Genomic DNA, 18,435 nt, shown 5'->3' on the forward strand with positions numbered 1-18,435 from the left:
AAAAGCAGGAAAGTGAACATGGGGGGTGTACCGAAAAAACTGCAGATGCCGTAAATCAGGAACAAAAACAAAGTTGCTGGCAAAGCTGAGCAGGTCTGGCAGCTTCTGTGAAGGAAAAAAGAGTTAACGTTACGGGTCCGGTGACCCTTCCTCAGAATGGATGTACGATCAGACATAATACTATTGAACGGTGGAGCAAGCTCGACGGGCCAAGCAGCCTAGTCCTGTTCCTATTTCTTTTAAATATTCTAATCCCATTTACCAGCGCTGGGCCCATAGCCTTGACATCGCAAGTCCAATGTGACTGTTCCGAAGAAGTAGGATGCTAATCGTTAACTCTCTTTCTGCGTCCACAGACGAGGCCAGATCTGTTGAGTTTGTATTTCTAGCACTCTCAGAGAGCTGGCACGGCCAGAGAGGGCCGAGTGGTTACCTCGTTCCCAGTGGAGCGCGCGGAGGGGGTGGAGACCAGGAGCCGCGCGACTGTACGGATTGACATCACGTTTCTCCATTCACAGACCGATCCAGCCCGTGGGCCCCGCCTCCAGGACAGCCGGGTCCAATGAAGAGCGAGTGGGGCGTGACCTGAAACACCGGTGCTTGGTTACAGAATGTAACAGAGAGTCGGGTCCGCGTGAGGATGGAGGCGGCGGGCGGGGGCTCGGCACCGCCATCGCGTCCTAAGGAGCTCTGTCGAAACCAGCGGAGAGACTCGGAGGTGAGTATCAATTTCGGCCGTGGTCTCGCAGACGGACACCAGCTGGTGACAGTGTCTAATAATAGACAGGCGCTATTTGCAGGGAGAGCAGGTGCCGTTTCTTCCCGGTCTGTCACTCGGATCCTGCTCCACACGCCAACTGGAGCAAGTGGCACTCAGCGATGGTAATAAGCCAGACTAGGTTCAGGATTGACCCATACAACTTTCTCATACAAAACAAAGTCTGCGAACTGCTCAAGTTTTCTGTTTAATAACAAAACCGGGTTTGACCAACTTTTCAAGATTCTGAACTAAGAAAGTGTACAGCGCTTTCACGACCAATTGTCTAAAAATGCTCGACAGGACATTTGAAGTGCGAATGAAGAAAGGCTGCTGGACCCGAGGCGTTAACTCTGCTTTCTCGCCACGGAGGCTAGCGGACTTTCAGGGTTTTTCCAGCAATTTCCGTTTTTGCGCCTCTGTATTTAGTTCCCCTTTTCTGTCTGTCCAACTCTCCCACAACGGGATTGAAAGAGTGATGTGTCTCAGACTTCTGTCTACCCTGTGCCGAAGAATTCTCACTGCCTCCTTTGGGTGAATATGGGTATCACTCTGTATCCCTTCGATCCACGTCATATGCAGTTGACATCTGCACTGTATATTAGAGTATGTGCTAATAAAGTGCATAATTTCTGAATGAATTACTTCGCTGTGTTTACTGCAGACTACACCAGTGGTGAGTGAATGTCTGCGTTTGCAGCAGTCACATTAATGTCACTTCTCATTTGTCCCTTTTTAAGGGGATTAAGGGCTGGTGGGAAGTGGACAACAAGCTTCTACCTGTGACTGCCATGAAGATTGTAGCATCGTTGTTGAAATTGGAAGGAAATCAACTTCCGGAAAGAAATAAAGTTGACAACGTGCTTATTTCCCGAGTCACTGTGATCCCTTAAAATCTGTGCCTCCGTGTCCCGTGTGTCTATGTCATGGCTTAAATGACATAGGAACAGGAAGCAGTCACACACAGTTGGAGTCTCTTTTTTGCCATTTAATTAAATCAAGGATTATCTGTATCTCATTCTCATTTACTCACGAATGTTCCATAATCCTTAATGCCCTTATCCAACAAAAATCTATTGACCTAGCTTAGTCTCCATGATACTACCAGTCTCTGAACTGATATCATGATGAAATGCCACTTTGGGTGGTGATTAATTTCTGGCAGTTTTTTTTAAAATTTCAATTGACATAAAATTGATAAACAAGAGAAGAAGCAGACTGTGTAATATAACTGATTTGGTTCACTCCATGTGATTTCAAGAAATGGTTGGAGGTACTGGATACTGCAAAGGCTGTGGGCCCTGACAACATTCCATCAATAGTACTGAAGACCTGTGCTCCAGAAATGCCACTCCACTAGCCAAGCTGTTCCAGTACAATTACAACAGTGGTATCTATCTGACAATGTGGAAAATTGCCCAGGTATGTCCTGTACATAAAAAGCAGGACAAATCCAATTACCACCCATCAAATTACTCTGTCATCAGTAAAGTGATGAAAAGTGTCCTCAACAGTGCTATCAAACAGTACCTGCTCAGCAATAACCTGTTCAGTGATGCCCAGTTTGGTTCTGCCAGAGCCACTCAGCTCCTGACCTCATTACTACCTTGTTTCAAACATGGACAACAGAGGTGAATTCTAGAGGTGAGGTGAGAGTGACAGCTCCTGACGTTAAAGCTGCATTCAACCGAGTGTGGTATCCAGGAGCTCTAGCAAAGCTGGATGGGTAGCAGGGGAAAATTCTTTGCTGGTTGGAGTCATACGTGGCACATAGGAAGATAGTTGTGGTTGTTGGAGGTCAGTCATCTCAGCTCCAAGACACCTCTGCAGGAGTTCCTCAGGGTATGTCCTAGGCCTGAACACTTTCAGCTGTTTCATCAATGACCTTCCCTCCATCACAAGGTCAGAAGTGGGGATGTTCAGCACCATTCACAACTTATCATGTCTGAATGACGTTGCACTTGTTTCGAATGCAGTAAGATCTGGATAATATCCAGGCTTGGGCTGACAAGTGGCAAGTAACATTTGTGCCACACAAATGCCAGCTACGACCATCTCCAATTAGAAATAATCTAATGACCACCCTTTGACATTCAATGGTGTTACTATCATTAAATCCCTCACTGCCAGCAGCTTGGAGATTACCATTGACCAGAAACTCAACTCGACTCACCACATAAACACAGTGGCTCCAAGACCAGGTATACTGTGGTGAACAACTCCCCTGACTCTCAAAAGCCTGTCCATCATCTAGAAGGCACAAGTCAGTAGTATGATGGAATATTCCCCACTTGCCTGGAATGGGTGCATTTCCAACAACACCCCAGAAGCTTGACACCATCCAGGACAAAGCTGCCCGATTAGCTGCATTGATTAACAACACGTCCACTAATGCTCAGTAGCAGCAGCAGTGTGTACTATCTACAAGATGTACTGCAAAAATTCATGAAAGATCCTTAGACTGCACCTTCCAAACTTATAACCGCTTCAAAGTAGAAGGACAAGGGCAGCAGATACATAGGAACACCATCACCTACCAGTTCCTCTCCAAACCACTCACCATCCTGACTTGGAAATATGTCGCTGTTCCTTCACTGTAACTGGGTCAAAATCCTGGAATTCCCTCCCTAAGGGCATTGTGGGTCAACCTATGTGGTCCACAACAGTTCAAAAAGGCAGCACACCACCTTCTCGAGGGCAACTTGGCATGGGCACTAAATACTGGCCAGCCAGCAACACCCACGTCCCACGAGTGAACAACAGAAAACATAAAAGTTACGTGCTCTGCAGTAGTCCTTGACTTACATACTTGAGGCCCAAGAAGAAACTTTCCAGAGCCTTCCTCTAGAAACATCATTGCTTAATTAGAATGAATCATACATGATCAGGTTGCTGGCATGCTTCAAGAGTTCCTCCTGTGCAGATCCTAAAGCAGGGGCACAAATGGGCTTAAGGGACTAAATGGTTTCCAATTTCAGTCCTTACCTCCCTGAATTAAAATTGTCAAATGTATTACTTGTCATTAATACTTTAAAGCCATAAGGTGGTAGAGCTGGAACCAACAGAATGCTTCTCTTTCCAATTTTTAGGGTTCCTTGGATTTTCCTAACCTAGAGTTTGAATATGGAGATTCGGACAGCATTGTTGCTGAACTGTCGGGTAAGATGACTTGTCCATCGCTACTCTGTACATTTTAGTATTCTGCTTCAGTCACCAAAATGAATTTATTTTTTGGTAAGGCCTTTCATTTCAGCAGCTGCAGTGAGTCCTGTATCTCTTTAATGCTGCTGATTTGGAGATGTTTTCACACCAGCTGATGCATTTGGCAACAATGAATGTGCTGAATGAGAAGAAAAACTAACTTGTATCCATGTACCGCCTATTTGTGGGAAAGGGAGAATTTGTGTTTATATGATGTTTTTCATTTTTGAGGTGTCCCAGCCACTTCAGTCAATGAAAGGCTTTTGAAATAAAGTCATTATTATAACACGCCAAACGTGATGGCCAATATTCACACAGCAAGATCCCAAAAAACAGCAATGTGATAAATGACAGGATAAACTTTCATTTCTATTGCCCTTTTGATGTGGGCGTAGTCACAATCCACTTCAGGAGGGCTCTGTCATCAAGTCATGTATGGAAATATTAAGACAGTTGACCAAAAGTTTTGTTGAAGAGGGAGGTTTGAAAGAGCTATCCAAAGAGGAAAGGGACAGAAATTTAGGAGTTAGTTCCAGAACATGTAGCATTGACTAGGATAGTAGAAGTTTTTTTATTCTTGCATGTCAGGGTAGCAGCACCTTAGTTTAATGTTTCCTCTGAAAGACAGAATTTCCAACAGTGGTGGAGAGAGCTATCATGCTGGCAGAAAGCATTGGTTTAGAATGGCATCATGGTCAGTGTAGACATGGTGGGCAGAAAGGTCTGTTCCTGTGCTGTCCAGTTCTACGTATATATAAATGCTGCCTTCGTGCCTGTTAGTGATATTGCTGAGAGGCTATATGTAACTGAGAAACAGGAGGGGCCGAGAAAGGAATTTTATAACAAACCACGGGTAAATATATGGCAGGGGGAGACACTTCCAAGAGATCTATGGACTACAGTGAAAAGTAGAGTGGAAGCCATAACGTTTATGCCACTCAAATGTACCCTTCAGTCCACCCCCATTGAGGAGTGTGATGTTTGTAAAAAGAATGAGATCCAGCAGTAACAACAGGCCACAGTCACACTCAATGTTGTCAGTCATTTTGTGTCAAAAGAAGGATAGAAACAGGACTGAAGTAATTTGAATAAGGAAGCAGGTGGCTATGAGGTTAAACGAGGAAACTCTAAAATATAAGCTTGATTTAAGATGAGGTTATCATCACAGAGGTGCAGGGTGATAGTTTGGGGTGGTCATGGAAGCACAAGATCTCAGACGTTGGGGAAGGATCTATGGAATGGTGCAAATTTGGAGCTGGGTGTGAGCTGAGAGGATATGGAGAAAGATAAGCAATTAGTCTCAATTTTCATGAGTTCCAAGGACTGGGATTGAATCCTTTCTGACAGTTGAGGGAGTCCCATTGATTTTAAGGATGTGGGTCTTGAAATGAAAGGCTGGTATTTATTGCCTATCCCAGTTGCTCTGAGAAGGTGCCTTTTCCTTCAGCTGCTGTGTCTGTTTGTAGAAATCTAATGCTTGCTTTAAAGGGCAGTTAAGAATAAACCATGTTGGTGTAGGACTGGAGTCATATATAGGTCTAGACTGGGTAAGGCTTAGGTTTTTTGATAATTGGGCAGTTTTGTGGTTATTTATACAGAAACCATTTATTAAATTCCAAGATATTTTAAAGTAGAATGCAGATCCTCAAATTTTCCTAATCACGTCTATATCAGTGTCTCTGGATTATTGATCGAAGTATCTCAATTACTAGTCCAATAACACAGCCACTAACATAATCAGATGTAAGGAGGTGGTTAAGTGGAGAGACAAAGATGAATTCCTGAAAAATAAATGTTAAAAATTAATTGAAAAAGAGAAAATTGACGTTTAAAAACATACTGGAGAAGTTGATGTAGAAACCTCAAAGTTAAACCTTAAACTATAATTTAGCAAAAAGATTTCAATGCTGAGAAGTGAATGATGTGGAGGAAACTTGCAGACGCACTGCATGATGTTAACGTCATAGGAAATAGAAACAAAAGTAGGCCACTCAGCCCATTGAGCTTGCTCAGCCATTCAGTAAGATCGTGGTTGATCTGATTGTGGCCCTTACTTTCCTGACTGTTCTATGATTCCTTGATTCATTTGTTGATCAAAAATTTGTCTAACATAGCCTTAAATATATTCAATGACCCATCCTCAAATATATTCAATGACCCAGCCTCGCTGCTTTCTGTGAAGAGTATTCCAAAGACTAGTGAGCCCCGAGAGAAGAAATTTCTCCTCATCTATGTCTTAAATGAGAGACTCCTTCTTTTCAAATTGTCTCCTGTAGTTATAAATTCTCCTACAGGAGGAACCATTGTCCCAGCACCTACCCTCTCAAAATCTTGTATATTTTAATACATTTTAAAAGTAGTGTAATGTAATTAATAAGATCATCTCTCATTTTGCTAAACTCGATTGAGTGTAGACCCATCCTTCTGAATTTTCCTTGAGAAGATTTCATCATCCCAGGAATGAGCCGAGTGATCCTTTACTAAACATTTGCCAATGCAAGTTTATCTCTCCTTTAAAAAAGGATATTTATGTTGAACAACCATTCCTCTTTTCTCTTTCTGCAGAGCTTTACAGTTACACTGAAGAGCCTGAATTTGCTGCTAACAGGGATTGCTTTGAAGAGGATTTTGCAATACATGGTAATAGACAATTGCACGGGTTAGAAACCGGGTCCTTATAAAACCTTTTGTGTAATTGCCAGATTTGTGTGAGTAAGAATTTGGGGCAAGTCAATATCCCAGGACTGTAGTGAAGAGGCGGAAGTTTGGAGATCAATGTTCCTGTAAGCACCTTTTGATGACAATGACTAGAATGCTACTAGGAATGAGGGACTTCAATTTCACGGAGAGATGGGAGAGAAGTTAGATTTCTCCTTCAAAGATCAGAAAAGATTAAACAAAGATTTCATTGATTTCAATGTTTTGATAGAATAGATGAGAAAGTATTTCCATTTAGAGAAATGAGTAGCAACAAGAGGACACAGATTTAAGTTGATTGGTAAAAGAGCCAGAGTGAGGTAAGAAATTATTTGCCTAGTGAGATGTTTTGATATGAAATAACCTGAAAAAGTGATCAAAACTGATTCGATAATAGCTTTTGAGAGGGAATTCAATAAATATTTGAAAGGTAATAATGCATGGTGCGGGAAAAGCAAAGGAGTATGGGAATATTAGATACCTCTTACAAACAGCTAGTGTAGAATTTGACAGGCCAAATGACCACCACATGTGCTGCATTATTCTATGAGCTGAACCTTTTTAGGGATTTTGAGGACAGATGGACTGAGTCCTTCAGCAATTCTACTTATTTTCCTAATTCCTGTCATTTCCTTTTTTACCTCATTTGATTAGGTTACCTTTTCCTGTGCACCCTTTCTGTATCACTGTCATTTTAGGCCACTTACTCTGTAGAGTGCATGTTGTTATAGATGGAGATTTATACCATAATTCACAATAGGTTGTGCCATTGACTGCATCACTGGTTACTGAACCTCCAGTTCAATAAGGTTAGCTCCAACCACAGTGCCTGTGCAATGCTCCATGTTCCACTAGGTTCATCCGATTAATTTCTGTTAGTCTCAACGTGTCTAATAAACACACACACACTCCCCAAGAACCCAGTTCACTATAGGCCAATTAACATCATCCTAGTGGTTGAGGAGAAAGACCGTAGGGAGTAGATTCCAGTTACATGATACATATGACATTTTTATGGAGTGAGTAATAGGTTTAACAGAGCAAGTTTCACCCCAATCACATTTCTGTTTAGTTTTTTTTATTGCTGTCTCAAATTCTGAAAATTAGTGATCACATTGTTCCCTGGGGAATGGATCAAATTGATCTGAAAACCTTTGGGGACCAAGAGGGGCTTGTTTACCTTGATGGAATTTTGGAGGGGGTGAGGAATGTGAATGTTGGCATCAGTAAAATTTAATACCTTTTTGTCTTTTCCAGGAAAGGGCAAGAAATGGGTAGAGTTGGAAGAAGATGAGCATAAATCCTACTTGATGAGGTTGCTGGATGGATTGGAGGTGATAAATAGGGAGAAGAGACTTAAATTTGCCAGAGCCATTCTTTATCTGGCCCAAGGTAATTGGTAATGGGACAGTACTACTCATTTCATTTCTGAATTAACTTCTGTGGCTATCACTATTCTGTCAACAGGTGAGTCAAAGGTATTGGACATAGGTAGGAATTTGGAGTTGTAGCCACAATCCAGTCAGCTGTGATCTTATTGAATGATGGAGCAGACTTGAGGAGGCAAACAACCTACCTCTGCTGCTAATTCATATGTTGTGTAAATCCAGTGGAGACATTAACCAACAGTGTGATTTAAACCAATGTTAAGCTGTATAAAACACAGACCTGAAGCCTTAGCTCTGCACAAGGATGTCTAACACCTTAACTAATCACACTTCATATACATACATATAAATAATAAGATATGAATACGCAGTAGTCTCTATTGTCAAATCCACCTCACGTTACGTATGCAAAGTATTTGTGATCTTCACGTTCCCCCACCTCCCTGAACTTGACAATACAGGAACTTGGCTTGCCAATGATTTGAAAACACTTGACATCAACCCTTGAGACTAGAATTACAGATCAGTCCACACCCATAGAACTGACATGATATCCATTGTTGATCAGTAAACTGCACGCTCTCTTTCAGTGTATCCAGAAAGTACTGCTTGGACTATTCTCAAACTGCCACCCTTTGGATACTACGCAAGAAAATGTAAATGTATGCACATTGCAAACAGCAAAGCACATGCAATTTAAAATATTAGAAGGGATTGAAGTTGTCTTCCCCATAAGAAACAAAAATTAAACCAGTGTCTTTTCATCCTGCTTGCAGGACTTGACTCTTCTGCTTTAATTCTTCATTAGGTGTGTTTGATGACTGCTACACAGAAACTGAAGTGATACATTGGGCTCGTTACAATGTCTTCCTTCTCTATGAAATGGGCACGTTTGGGACATTAGTGGAGCTGCTCAACATGGAGATTGAGTGAGTGAAGGAGAGAACCTCTTGGTGGTTGTGATGATCTGTCAATTGATAACTTTTCAGCGTGAAGTCAAATTAAGCTTGTAAGCCCAGTGGAAACTAATTCAGGATGGGGTCCAGTAAAGCTGTAGGCTGGGATACGTGCTTCACAAGCCTAATAAAGAGGACTTTCTACCCTAAAGAGTGGATAATTGGCAACTAGGTTCTCCTCAAATGTGTGAAAGGGACTGTGAGTGACAGTTGGTGAAAGACCAATTCTGAACTGATGTTAGAGAGTTTTTCTTCAGACAAGAAGTGGCCAGGACCAAGAATGGTCTCTGGTAGAGCAAGGAAAGCATGAACTTTGGTGTTTATGAAGTTTGATGCTCTGATGGGGACAACTAAAGAAGAATGTATTAGATAGGCCCATTGGCCTCCTTCATTTATATATCTCTGAACTATTGTAGTTGTGATCAGATACACATCCTAGCTTGCATCTGGCAACTTTGACTTGTTCTGTTGTTTCATGCCAAACTGAGCCAGTGGACAACCTCAGAGAATTGGCTGTATTCTGCAAATACCGTAGAGTTTATAACTGTCACCTTGTTAATGGAAGTATGCAGTTGGATCTAACTATTCTTCTGTTTGTACGCAGTAACAGCCAGACATGCAGCAGTTCCCTGCGAAAACCAGCCATGTCCCTAGCGGATAGCACTGAACTGAGGTGAGGGGATTGCACACCCGTTCCTAATTACATCAGTCCTCCTGCAAGACATGGCAACCACAATCTCTGTCCCATGGAGGCGCGTTCTAATTGTTGGCTATGTGTGTTCCTTGTGTCTATTCCATCTCCTGTTCTGGAGGTATTAGCTCATACTGTGCTCTAAGGCACCACCTGGTACTTTGCTCACATCCACTTCCTCCATGTGTGCCATGAGCTGACTATTGCCAGACTATTTAACTCACCCAATTCAGGCATCCATACATGTTCAGTCTCCAGTAGGATTGCCTGGGTAGCAGCCTGATAATGGGCAATGTGTTTGCTGAGTGGCAGATCCAATGGCCAGTTTTAATGGCATTCTTGTGAACTGACCAGGGTCAAACCACCTGCTCTGGTTGATGCAGTCTGGCTACTATACCTGCCCACTGATCATTGTGGCCCGTTGAAGTAAGGAAGAAGTTTAATTCTATATTTTCCTGCTGACTGTAGAGATAAGCTTTCATTCATTGTCATCCCAGAGCAACTTAGTTAATGCAGTACTGTAGGGTGTTTATATGATGCCTGTTTTATCATGGCCCTGACACTTGTTCATGCCCGATATTCCAGGGTGCTGCTCAATATTATGTACCTGATGGTGGAGATCATACGAGGAGAGGGCGAGGATGACAAACCCGACTGGAGCTCAGCAAGAGACGGATTTCGGACTGAGCTAAGTGAGTATGGTCATTTCCCTGTCTGTTGGGAATTACTCAACTAATCTGACTCTCTGTCTGCTCCTACAGCTTTCACCTTTTTTCTTTAAACAGACTTTGTTTTTTTATTTTGTGGGATATGGGTGTTGTATGGCAAGGCCAACATTTCTTGCCCATCCCTAATTGGCCTTGAGCTGCCACCATTTGAATAGCTGTAGTCTACCAGGTACTGGGACACCTACATTACTGTTAGGAAGGAAGTTCCAGAATCTTAATCCAGCTACAATGAAAGAACAATGATATCGTTCCAAGTCAGGATGGTGTGTGGCTTGGAGTGGAACTTGCAGGTGATGCCGTTTTCATGAATTTGCCGCAATTATACTTCTATGTGGTTGAGATTCTGAGTTTAGAAAGTGCTGTCAAAGGACCCTTGGTGAGTTGCTTAGGTGCACCTTGTGGACAGTATATGCTGTCATTTGTGGGGAGGGTGTGAATGTTTAAGTTGGCCGATGTAGTACTAGTCCTGGAAGGTATTGACCATCTTGAGTGTTTTTGAAACTGCACTCATCCAGGCAATTGGAGCATTTCTATAGCACTCCTGACACATACCTGGTAAATACTGCATAAGCTTTAGGGACCCAGAAGATGAGTTACTTGCCTCAGAATTTCAGCTCCTGCACCACTCTGGTGGGTGTAGCCACTGTATTTATATGGCTAATCCTGTTTCTGGTCAATAGTAACCCCTAGGATGTTGATGGTTGGGGATTTAATGATGATGGTCTTGCCACAGAATGTCAAGGGGAGTCAGTTAGATTCTTTCTTGTTGGATCAAGATGGCCATTGCCTGTCATTTGTTTAAAATCAGAGACCACTGCAAATGTGCAGCGGGTCAGTCAGCATCAAGACAAAGGACAGGTTATTAATGATATGGGTCTCACTTTTGTGTGTTCTGACAAAGGGGTGGGAATCCAAAACATCTGTAATCTAATCTTTCACTCGACTTGGGCACTGACTGAACAAATGTGCTTCCATTTTCTGATGTTCTTTTTTTAATTTCAGATATTTATATTTGCTGTTTAACTTCATGTTTTTACAAGTACTGTGGGTTTTTTTCAGGGGTGTAAGGTGGAGGGGAAGACAAAGGGAGATGTGAAACTGTGCTAACTGGTTAAAAATAAATGCAAGGTGCTCACTGCAGGGATCTAGTCCAGCTCCATCAGTTAGAAAACAAGTAATGCCCTGGATTTTATCTGATAAAAGTTGTAATCTCCAAAGGTATTGACCCAGAAATTTGTGTACAGAATTTGGGAAGACATAACCAGGGCACAGTGTTGAGACCAAAACTAGGGCCTGTATATCGTCAATGAGAAACTTAATAAGGAATTCATGCAAAACGTCTTTACTCTGTGTTTAGTAATGCCGAACCTGTTAATTGTATGTCAGTTGAGTTTAATAATATGCAATTAAAGGACATTATTTTTAGTTTCACGAGCATATATGAAGCAGCGCACATAAATGTGTTTTTTCTTTCGGTGAAGTGGTAGTATCCCTGCCTCTGGGACAGAAGGTTGGAGTTCAAATCCACTTGCTTTGGAGATGTGTCATGATATCTCTGAACAGGTTGATTTACGAAATAAAGCTGCACTTATTGAAACTGCTCTGCTATTGAGTTGGGAGGGGTATGTTTGTAATGTTTCACTCTAGATAAATGTAAGGCAATGTAAAGATGAGTTCCAATATCATCAGCAAGCAACTTTCTAAAATATCACAGAACTTATTGTCACCTGAAGTAGTTGAGATAAATAATGGTGATTTTTTAATGGAAAAGTTGAGGGACAAAGGAATTGATGGATATGCTAATAGGTTGCTCGGAAGAGGAGGAGTGGATTCATGTGAGTAAAAGCAAGCGTTGACCAGTTGAGCCCCACGGTCTGTTTCTCTGTTCTAAATACTATGTAGATGCTCCAGTGTAGTTTTAAATATGTTCCTTTAAATGTGATCTGTTAACTACCAGCTATTGACTTTAAAATGAAAACTTGGCAACTATAGTGTGTGTTGTTTTTGCAAACGTGAATACATTTTGTTTTCATGTACCTGGGTAGGGATAGCGAAATTCAGGAAATCCCATGATCCTGATTGCTTCCAGTCGCCTCTGCTGATTGTCAGCTTAGAATTAGGAGGTTCTAAATGTAATGCAGCCTGTGGTTGAATACCTGCCACTGCTAGCTGGCTGGACTCCCACATGAAGATTGACCACTTTGGGATGCAAAAATTTAACTGACATGTTCTGAGCCTCACCACAGCATGTTTATTGGCAAGCTGTTCAACTGTAGCTGAGCTCACACGTGTCCGCGTTGTGATCCAGCAGCCATCCCAGGGTGGTGAGTTGATATCCGCCTCTACTTTACCCTGACCCAGGCCATTTCTTCGGCTGCTACTCCAGGAGTGTGGACCGGTTTGTAAAAAGATACAAAGGTGCGCTCATCTCTCTCTCTTTCTCTCTGTCTTTCTCTCTCTGTCTCTCTCTCTATGTCTGTTTTCTCCTCCTTCACCCTGCTAGCAAATAAAACAGAGCTGTTACTGAAGTTGTGTGAATAGAGTTTGCAGTTGGAATGGGTTTAGTCCAAGCTCATCCAGACTGCACTATTTCTCAAGTAGTTCACGTGTGTCCTCTGTTGATTAATTGTATCCTATTCCTTAGGTTCCCCAGTGTATAACGGTGAGCCTTTTGCAGTTCTCCTATTCTCTCTCATTAATAAATACTGTAACGGACACACTCCACATTGCCCTATTAAGAAGGTGTTGCTGCTCCTTTGGAAAACTATTCTGGTAGGTCTTATTGTATTTTCTGTTATATTGTACTTTTAACTCCCTCTAAATTTTACTTTCAAGATATGAGCTTTGCTGGCAATGCCAGCGTTTTAAATCCAGCCTTAATTTCTCTCTCTTGAGAAAGTGGTAACATGTTGCCTTGAGCCAATGCAGTCCGTGTGGAATTGGTACACTCACTCAGGGAGGGTGTTTTGGGATTTTGATCCAGTGATAATGAAGGAACATCTGAATTTATGGCCAGGTCTATATGCTACATGACTTGGGAGACTTGCGGGTGATGGTGGTGTTCCCAAGGGCTGTCCTCATCATTTAAACTGATGGAAGCGATGGATTTAAGATCTGCTGGAGAGACCTCAGTGAATTGCTGTAATACATCTTGTGGTTGGTATATGCTGCAGACCACTACTCTTCCACACATACATACAGCCATCTTCTGCACATGCTGCTCCTCACTAGGGTATAGAGCCATAGCTGCAATAGGCTGGTATCTCAGACCAGGAGCTGTCCTGGCTGCTCAGTTTAAACATCTACTTGCCTCTGGAGAGCATCATAACAGAGTCTGTACCTGACCTTATCTTGCCTGAGGTCCATTCGAGCACAAGCTAGCAATCAGGCAGAGGAACCGTGGCTAGTGTGTCCCAGCCTCGTAGGGACACTGAGGTCAAATTTCCATCATGCCTACTAATCTTGCTGAGTTTGGAATCTGGAATTTCAGATGATACATGAATTAGTAGTACTCCTTTCAATCCATGCAAGTTGTTCAGACCACTTGCTTGTCTTTCTCCTGAACTAGGATGTATACCTTGTTTTTCACCTTCCTGTGAGGAAGCTTTACTGATCTGCTTAATGCCAGTCTAAGCACCAGTTCTGTGCAATCAAAATTTCCTCAGAATTTGGATGTGTTTTATTAGATGAGGCCCTATATTACACTGGTGCCTTTAATATGGGCACCACAGAACTTGATGTCACTCTGCTACAGGCATCGGAACTGACCAGGTAAGGCTCAGCGTCATAGAGTTATCCAGCATGGAAACAGACCCTTCGGTCCAAGTCGTCCATGCCGACCAGATGTCTTAAACTGATCTACTCCCACTTGCCAGCAATTGGCCCATATCCCTCAAAATCCTTCCTATTTGTATACCCATCAGGATACCTTTTTATATGTTGTAATTGTACTAGCCTCCACCACCTCCTCTGGCAACTCATTCTATACATGTACAATCCTCTCCATGAAAATGTTGTCCCTCTGGTCCCTTTTTAAATGTTTCCCCTCTCACCTTAAACCTACACCCTTTAGTTTTGGACTCCACTACTCTGGAGGAAAAAGACTTTGGCTATTCACCCTATCCATGGCCCCTCAAGATTTTATAAACTTCTGTAAGGTCACCCCTCGGTCTACAATGCTGCAGGCACAAAGGTCCCAGCCTATTCAGCCTTTCCCTACAGTTCAAACACTCCAATCTTGGCAACATCCTTGTAACTCTTTTCTGAACCCTTTCAAGTTTCACAACATCCTTCCTAGGGCAGGGCCACCAGAATTGAATACTGTATTCTAAAAGCGGCCTAACAAATGTTGCAGCTATACGGGACATGACATCCCAACTCTTATACTCAATGCACTGACCAATTAAAACAAACATGCGAAACACCTTTTTTACCACCCTGTCTACCCATGACTCAACTGTCGAGGAACTATGCACTTATACCCCTAGGTCTCTTTCTTCAGCCACACTGCCCAGGGCCCTACCATTAAAAGTAGAAGTCCTTCCTTGTTTTGCCTTACCAAAACACAACACCTCACATTTATCTAAATTAAACTCTATCTGCCACTCTTCAGCCCATTGGCATATTTGATCAAGGTCCCATTTTATTCTGAGATAACTATCTTCACTGTCTACTACACTACCTCTGCAAATTTACTATCCATACCTCCTATTTTCACTTTCCAAATCATTTATATAAACGACAAAAAGCAGTGGACCCAGCATTAATCCTTGCGGCACACTGCTGGTCATAGGACTCCAGTTCGAAACGCAAGCCTCCAACACCTTCAAGCCAATTTTGTATCTGACTGGCTAGCTCCCCTAGAATCCAGGTGATCTAACCTTGCTAACCAGTCTACCGTGCGGAACCTTGTCAAATGCCTTGCTCAAGTTCATATAGATAACATCTACCACTCTGCCTTCAGCAATCTTGTCACTCCTTCAAAAACTCAATCAAGACACAATTTCTGACTCAGAAAGCCGTGTTGATTATCCCTAATCAGTCTTTACCTTTTCAAATGCATGTAAATCCTGTCCCTCAGAATCCCCTCTAACAAGTTGTCATAAAGGCATTTGGTATGCTTGCCTTTATTGGTCAGTGCATTGAGTATAGGAGTTGGGAGGTCATGTTGCAGCTATACAGGACATTGGTTTGGCCACTTTTGGAGTATTAAGTGTAATTCTGGTCTCCCTCCTATAGGAAGGATGTTGTGAAACTAGAAAGGGTTCAGAGAAGATTTATGAGGATGTGCCTGGGTTAGAGGGTTTGAGCTATACGGAGAGGCTGAATAGGCTGGAGCTATTTTCCCCGGAGCATCAGAGGCTGAAGGGTGACCTTACAAAGCTTTATAAAATCATGAGGGGCATGGGGATTCCAAAACTACAGGGCATAGGTTTAAGGGGAGAGGAGAAAGATATAAAAGTGACCTAAAGGGCAACTTTTTCACGCAGAGGGTGATGCAAATATGGAATGAGCTGCCAGAGGAAGTGGTGGAGACTGGTACAATTACAACATTTAAAAGGCATCTGGATGGGTATATCAATAGGAAGGGTTTAGAGGGACATGGGCCAAATGTTGGCAAATGGGACTACAGTAATTTAGGTTATAAGGTCGGCATGGATGAGTTTGATCAAAGGGTCTGTTTTTGTGCTGTACAGCTCTATGACGCTGTAATTTACCCACCACTGATGTCAGGCTCACTGGTCTATAGTTCCCTGCCTTTTCCTTACCACCTTTCTTAAATAATGGCACAATGTTAACCAACCTCCAGACTTCCAGCACCTCACCCATGGCTATCAACAATACAAATATCTCAGCAAGGAGCCAAGCAAACTTCTCCCTAGCTTCCCACAAAGTTCTGGATACACCTGATCAGGTCTAGGGGAATTCTCTGCCTTTGTGTTTTAAGACATCCACCACCACTACCTCTAATATGGACACTTTTCAAGATATCACTATTTATTTCCCCAAGTTCTCTAGCTTCCATGTCCTTCTCCACAGTAAATACTGACGTGAAATACTCAATTAATATCTCGCCCATCTCCCGCAGTTCTATCCTGATCTTTAAGGGGCCCTCTTCTCTCTCTAGTTACTCTTCTACCCTTAATATAATTGTAGAAGCTCTTTGGATTCTCCTTTAACCCGAATTGCTAAAGCTGTTTCATGTCCTATTTTTGCCCTTTTGATTTCCCTTGAGGATTCTCCTACTGCCCTTGTACTCCTCACTTGATCCCAGTTGTCTCTACCTGACATATGTCTCCTTTTTCTTGACCAGAACTTCAAACAAATCCTACTTAGTCTCCATTGACCAATCCAGCACACGCATTTTTCTATCATTAGCTGCAAAGGATACGTGAAGAGATTTCTTGTCTGTATAGAGAAATTCCACAGGCAAATTGTGCATCTGAGCTTGTATATACTAGGAACAAATGTATTAATGCATGTTTTCAGAGTAATCTTCAGCAGAGATGTAGATGAATAAACTAGTCACTTGAATCTGTGTGTGACGAATAGGAAAATTGTGATTTTAACTTTTACACAGTACAGAAGGAGGTCATTCAGTCTGAGCCTGTGTTGACAGAGCTAGAAATTAGACGTGTTCCCCAAAGCTCTGCAAAATCTTCTGTTTGAGTATTTATTTAATTACCTTCTGAAATTTATTACCTCTTCTGCATTCAGCCTTTCTGCAATATGTTCCAATTCATAAAAAACTTTCTTCCTGAAAAAAAACTCATCATCTCTCTCTGGTGTTCTTTGCCAATCATTTTAAATCTGTGTCTTCTGATTAATGACTCCTCCTTCCCAGTGAAAATTATTTATTCAATCAAATCTCATGATTTTAATCACTTCTAACAAGTCTTCCCTTGACCTTCTGTGCTCTAAAGAGAATCTCATCTCTTGCCACTCCACATGACTGAAACCTTTCCAGCTGGCCTTATTCTAGTAAATTTCACCTCCATTTGGTATCTTTGCGAACTTTTAGATCTTTAATCAAAAGTGTGCTTTGTTACATTTACCTTTCAGTTCCTCGGTGTTTTACTTGTATTTGGTGCCATTGAATAGGTGAGGTCATTTGATGAATTACTTTCCTTTGTTCTCAGTTCTGTTTTGGAGGGTTTGAGAAACTCCAAGAGTTGAAAGTCGAAAAGCGAGCAAAGCTGGGACTTCCTCCGCTGTTGGAGAACAGTATACATGTGACGCGAACTCTGCGAGCCACCTCTCCACCAGCATCAGCCATGGACATCCTAGAGCAACAGCACAAGCGAGGTCGCAGGGGTCGGAAGGTAAGATCCATCTTCACAGCTACTGATACCCTTTGTCCTTCATGGAAAACTAGGAGGAGGCCAATCAGCCTCTTTAACCTAGCTTTGCCCTGCCCTAGATTTATGGCTGCCTTGGTCCTTGGTCCCATGTCCCCTTGAATGAGCTCGGTTTTGAAAGAAAACCTGGGGTGATGAAGAGGAGACACCTTGATGGACACCAGCCGATGCATTAACTGTCTGGTGTCACTGGCAGGTTCTCATGAAGCAGGACAGCCTGGATATCTACTGTGAGAGAGATGAGCCTCGGGAGGAGGAGGACGAGGCAGATGACGGGGACAGTGGGATTGAGGGAGAATTGGATGTGCTGGAGAGAGAGGCACTGATTCAGGACCTCCCTTCCCATGGACTGATGCCAGAGAGACTGGTCTTCCCACGGTGCCTGCCCTGGGCCACTAAAGTCAGGTCTGTATAAATTGCTGTTGGCTATGGGCAACATTTTTTTGTTTGGTCTGGTGATTTCTTGTGAAGGGCACTCGTCCTCACCCCTGTCCTCCTGCTCACAATCTTATTGTCAGTAGTTCCCTGGGGGTACATGTCCCATAGCAAAAGAGCTAATTGCTTAATCCTGGTCACCACCTTTAGGAAACTAAGCATCAGGATTCCAGGGATAATTGCACCTACATTGTACTTTTCTCTCTCTTCCCCAGGGGTTTCCA

General features: G+C 42.5%; 1 protein-coding gene across 1 annotated transcript in view; it reads left to right on the top strand.

Annotated features, from left to right (window-relative positions):
- The first annotated feature begins 609 nt into the window (after positions 1 to 609).
- LOC109921420 (striatin-interacting protein 2-like) overlaps positions 610 to 18,435 on the top strand; it is a 36,855-nt gene continuing 19,029 nt past the window's right edge. The window contains exons 1-10 of the mRNA XM_020521457.2: positions 610 to 718; positions 3,847 to 3,916; positions 6,524 to 6,598; positions 7,913 to 8,047; positions 8,852 to 8,972; positions 9,604 to 9,672; positions 10,276 to 10,382; positions 13,063 to 13,190; positions 17,558 to 17,740; positions 17,973 to 18,181. Coding sequence (XP_020377046.1) covers positions 641 to 718; positions 3,847 to 3,916; positions 6,524 to 6,598; positions 7,913 to 8,047; positions 8,852 to 8,972; positions 9,604 to 9,672; positions 10,276 to 10,382; positions 13,063 to 13,190; positions 17,558 to 17,740; positions 17,973 to 18,181 — 1,175 coding nt within the window. The 5' untranslated portion in view covers positions 610 to 640. The remainder of the gene's footprint in view (positions 719 to 3,846; positions 3,917 to 6,523; positions 6,599 to 7,912; positions 8,048 to 8,851; positions 8,973 to 9,603; positions 9,673 to 10,275; positions 10,383 to 13,062; positions 13,191 to 17,557; positions 17,741 to 17,972; positions 18,182 to 18,435) is intronic.

Source organism: Rhincodon typus, chromosome 22, assembly GCF_021869965.1.
Source record: "Rhincodon typus isolate 14 chromosome 22, sRhiTyp1.1, whole genome shotgun sequence".
NCBI lineage: Eukaryota > Metazoa > Chordata > Chondrichthyes > Orectolobiformes > Rhincodontidae > Rhincodon > Rhincodon typus.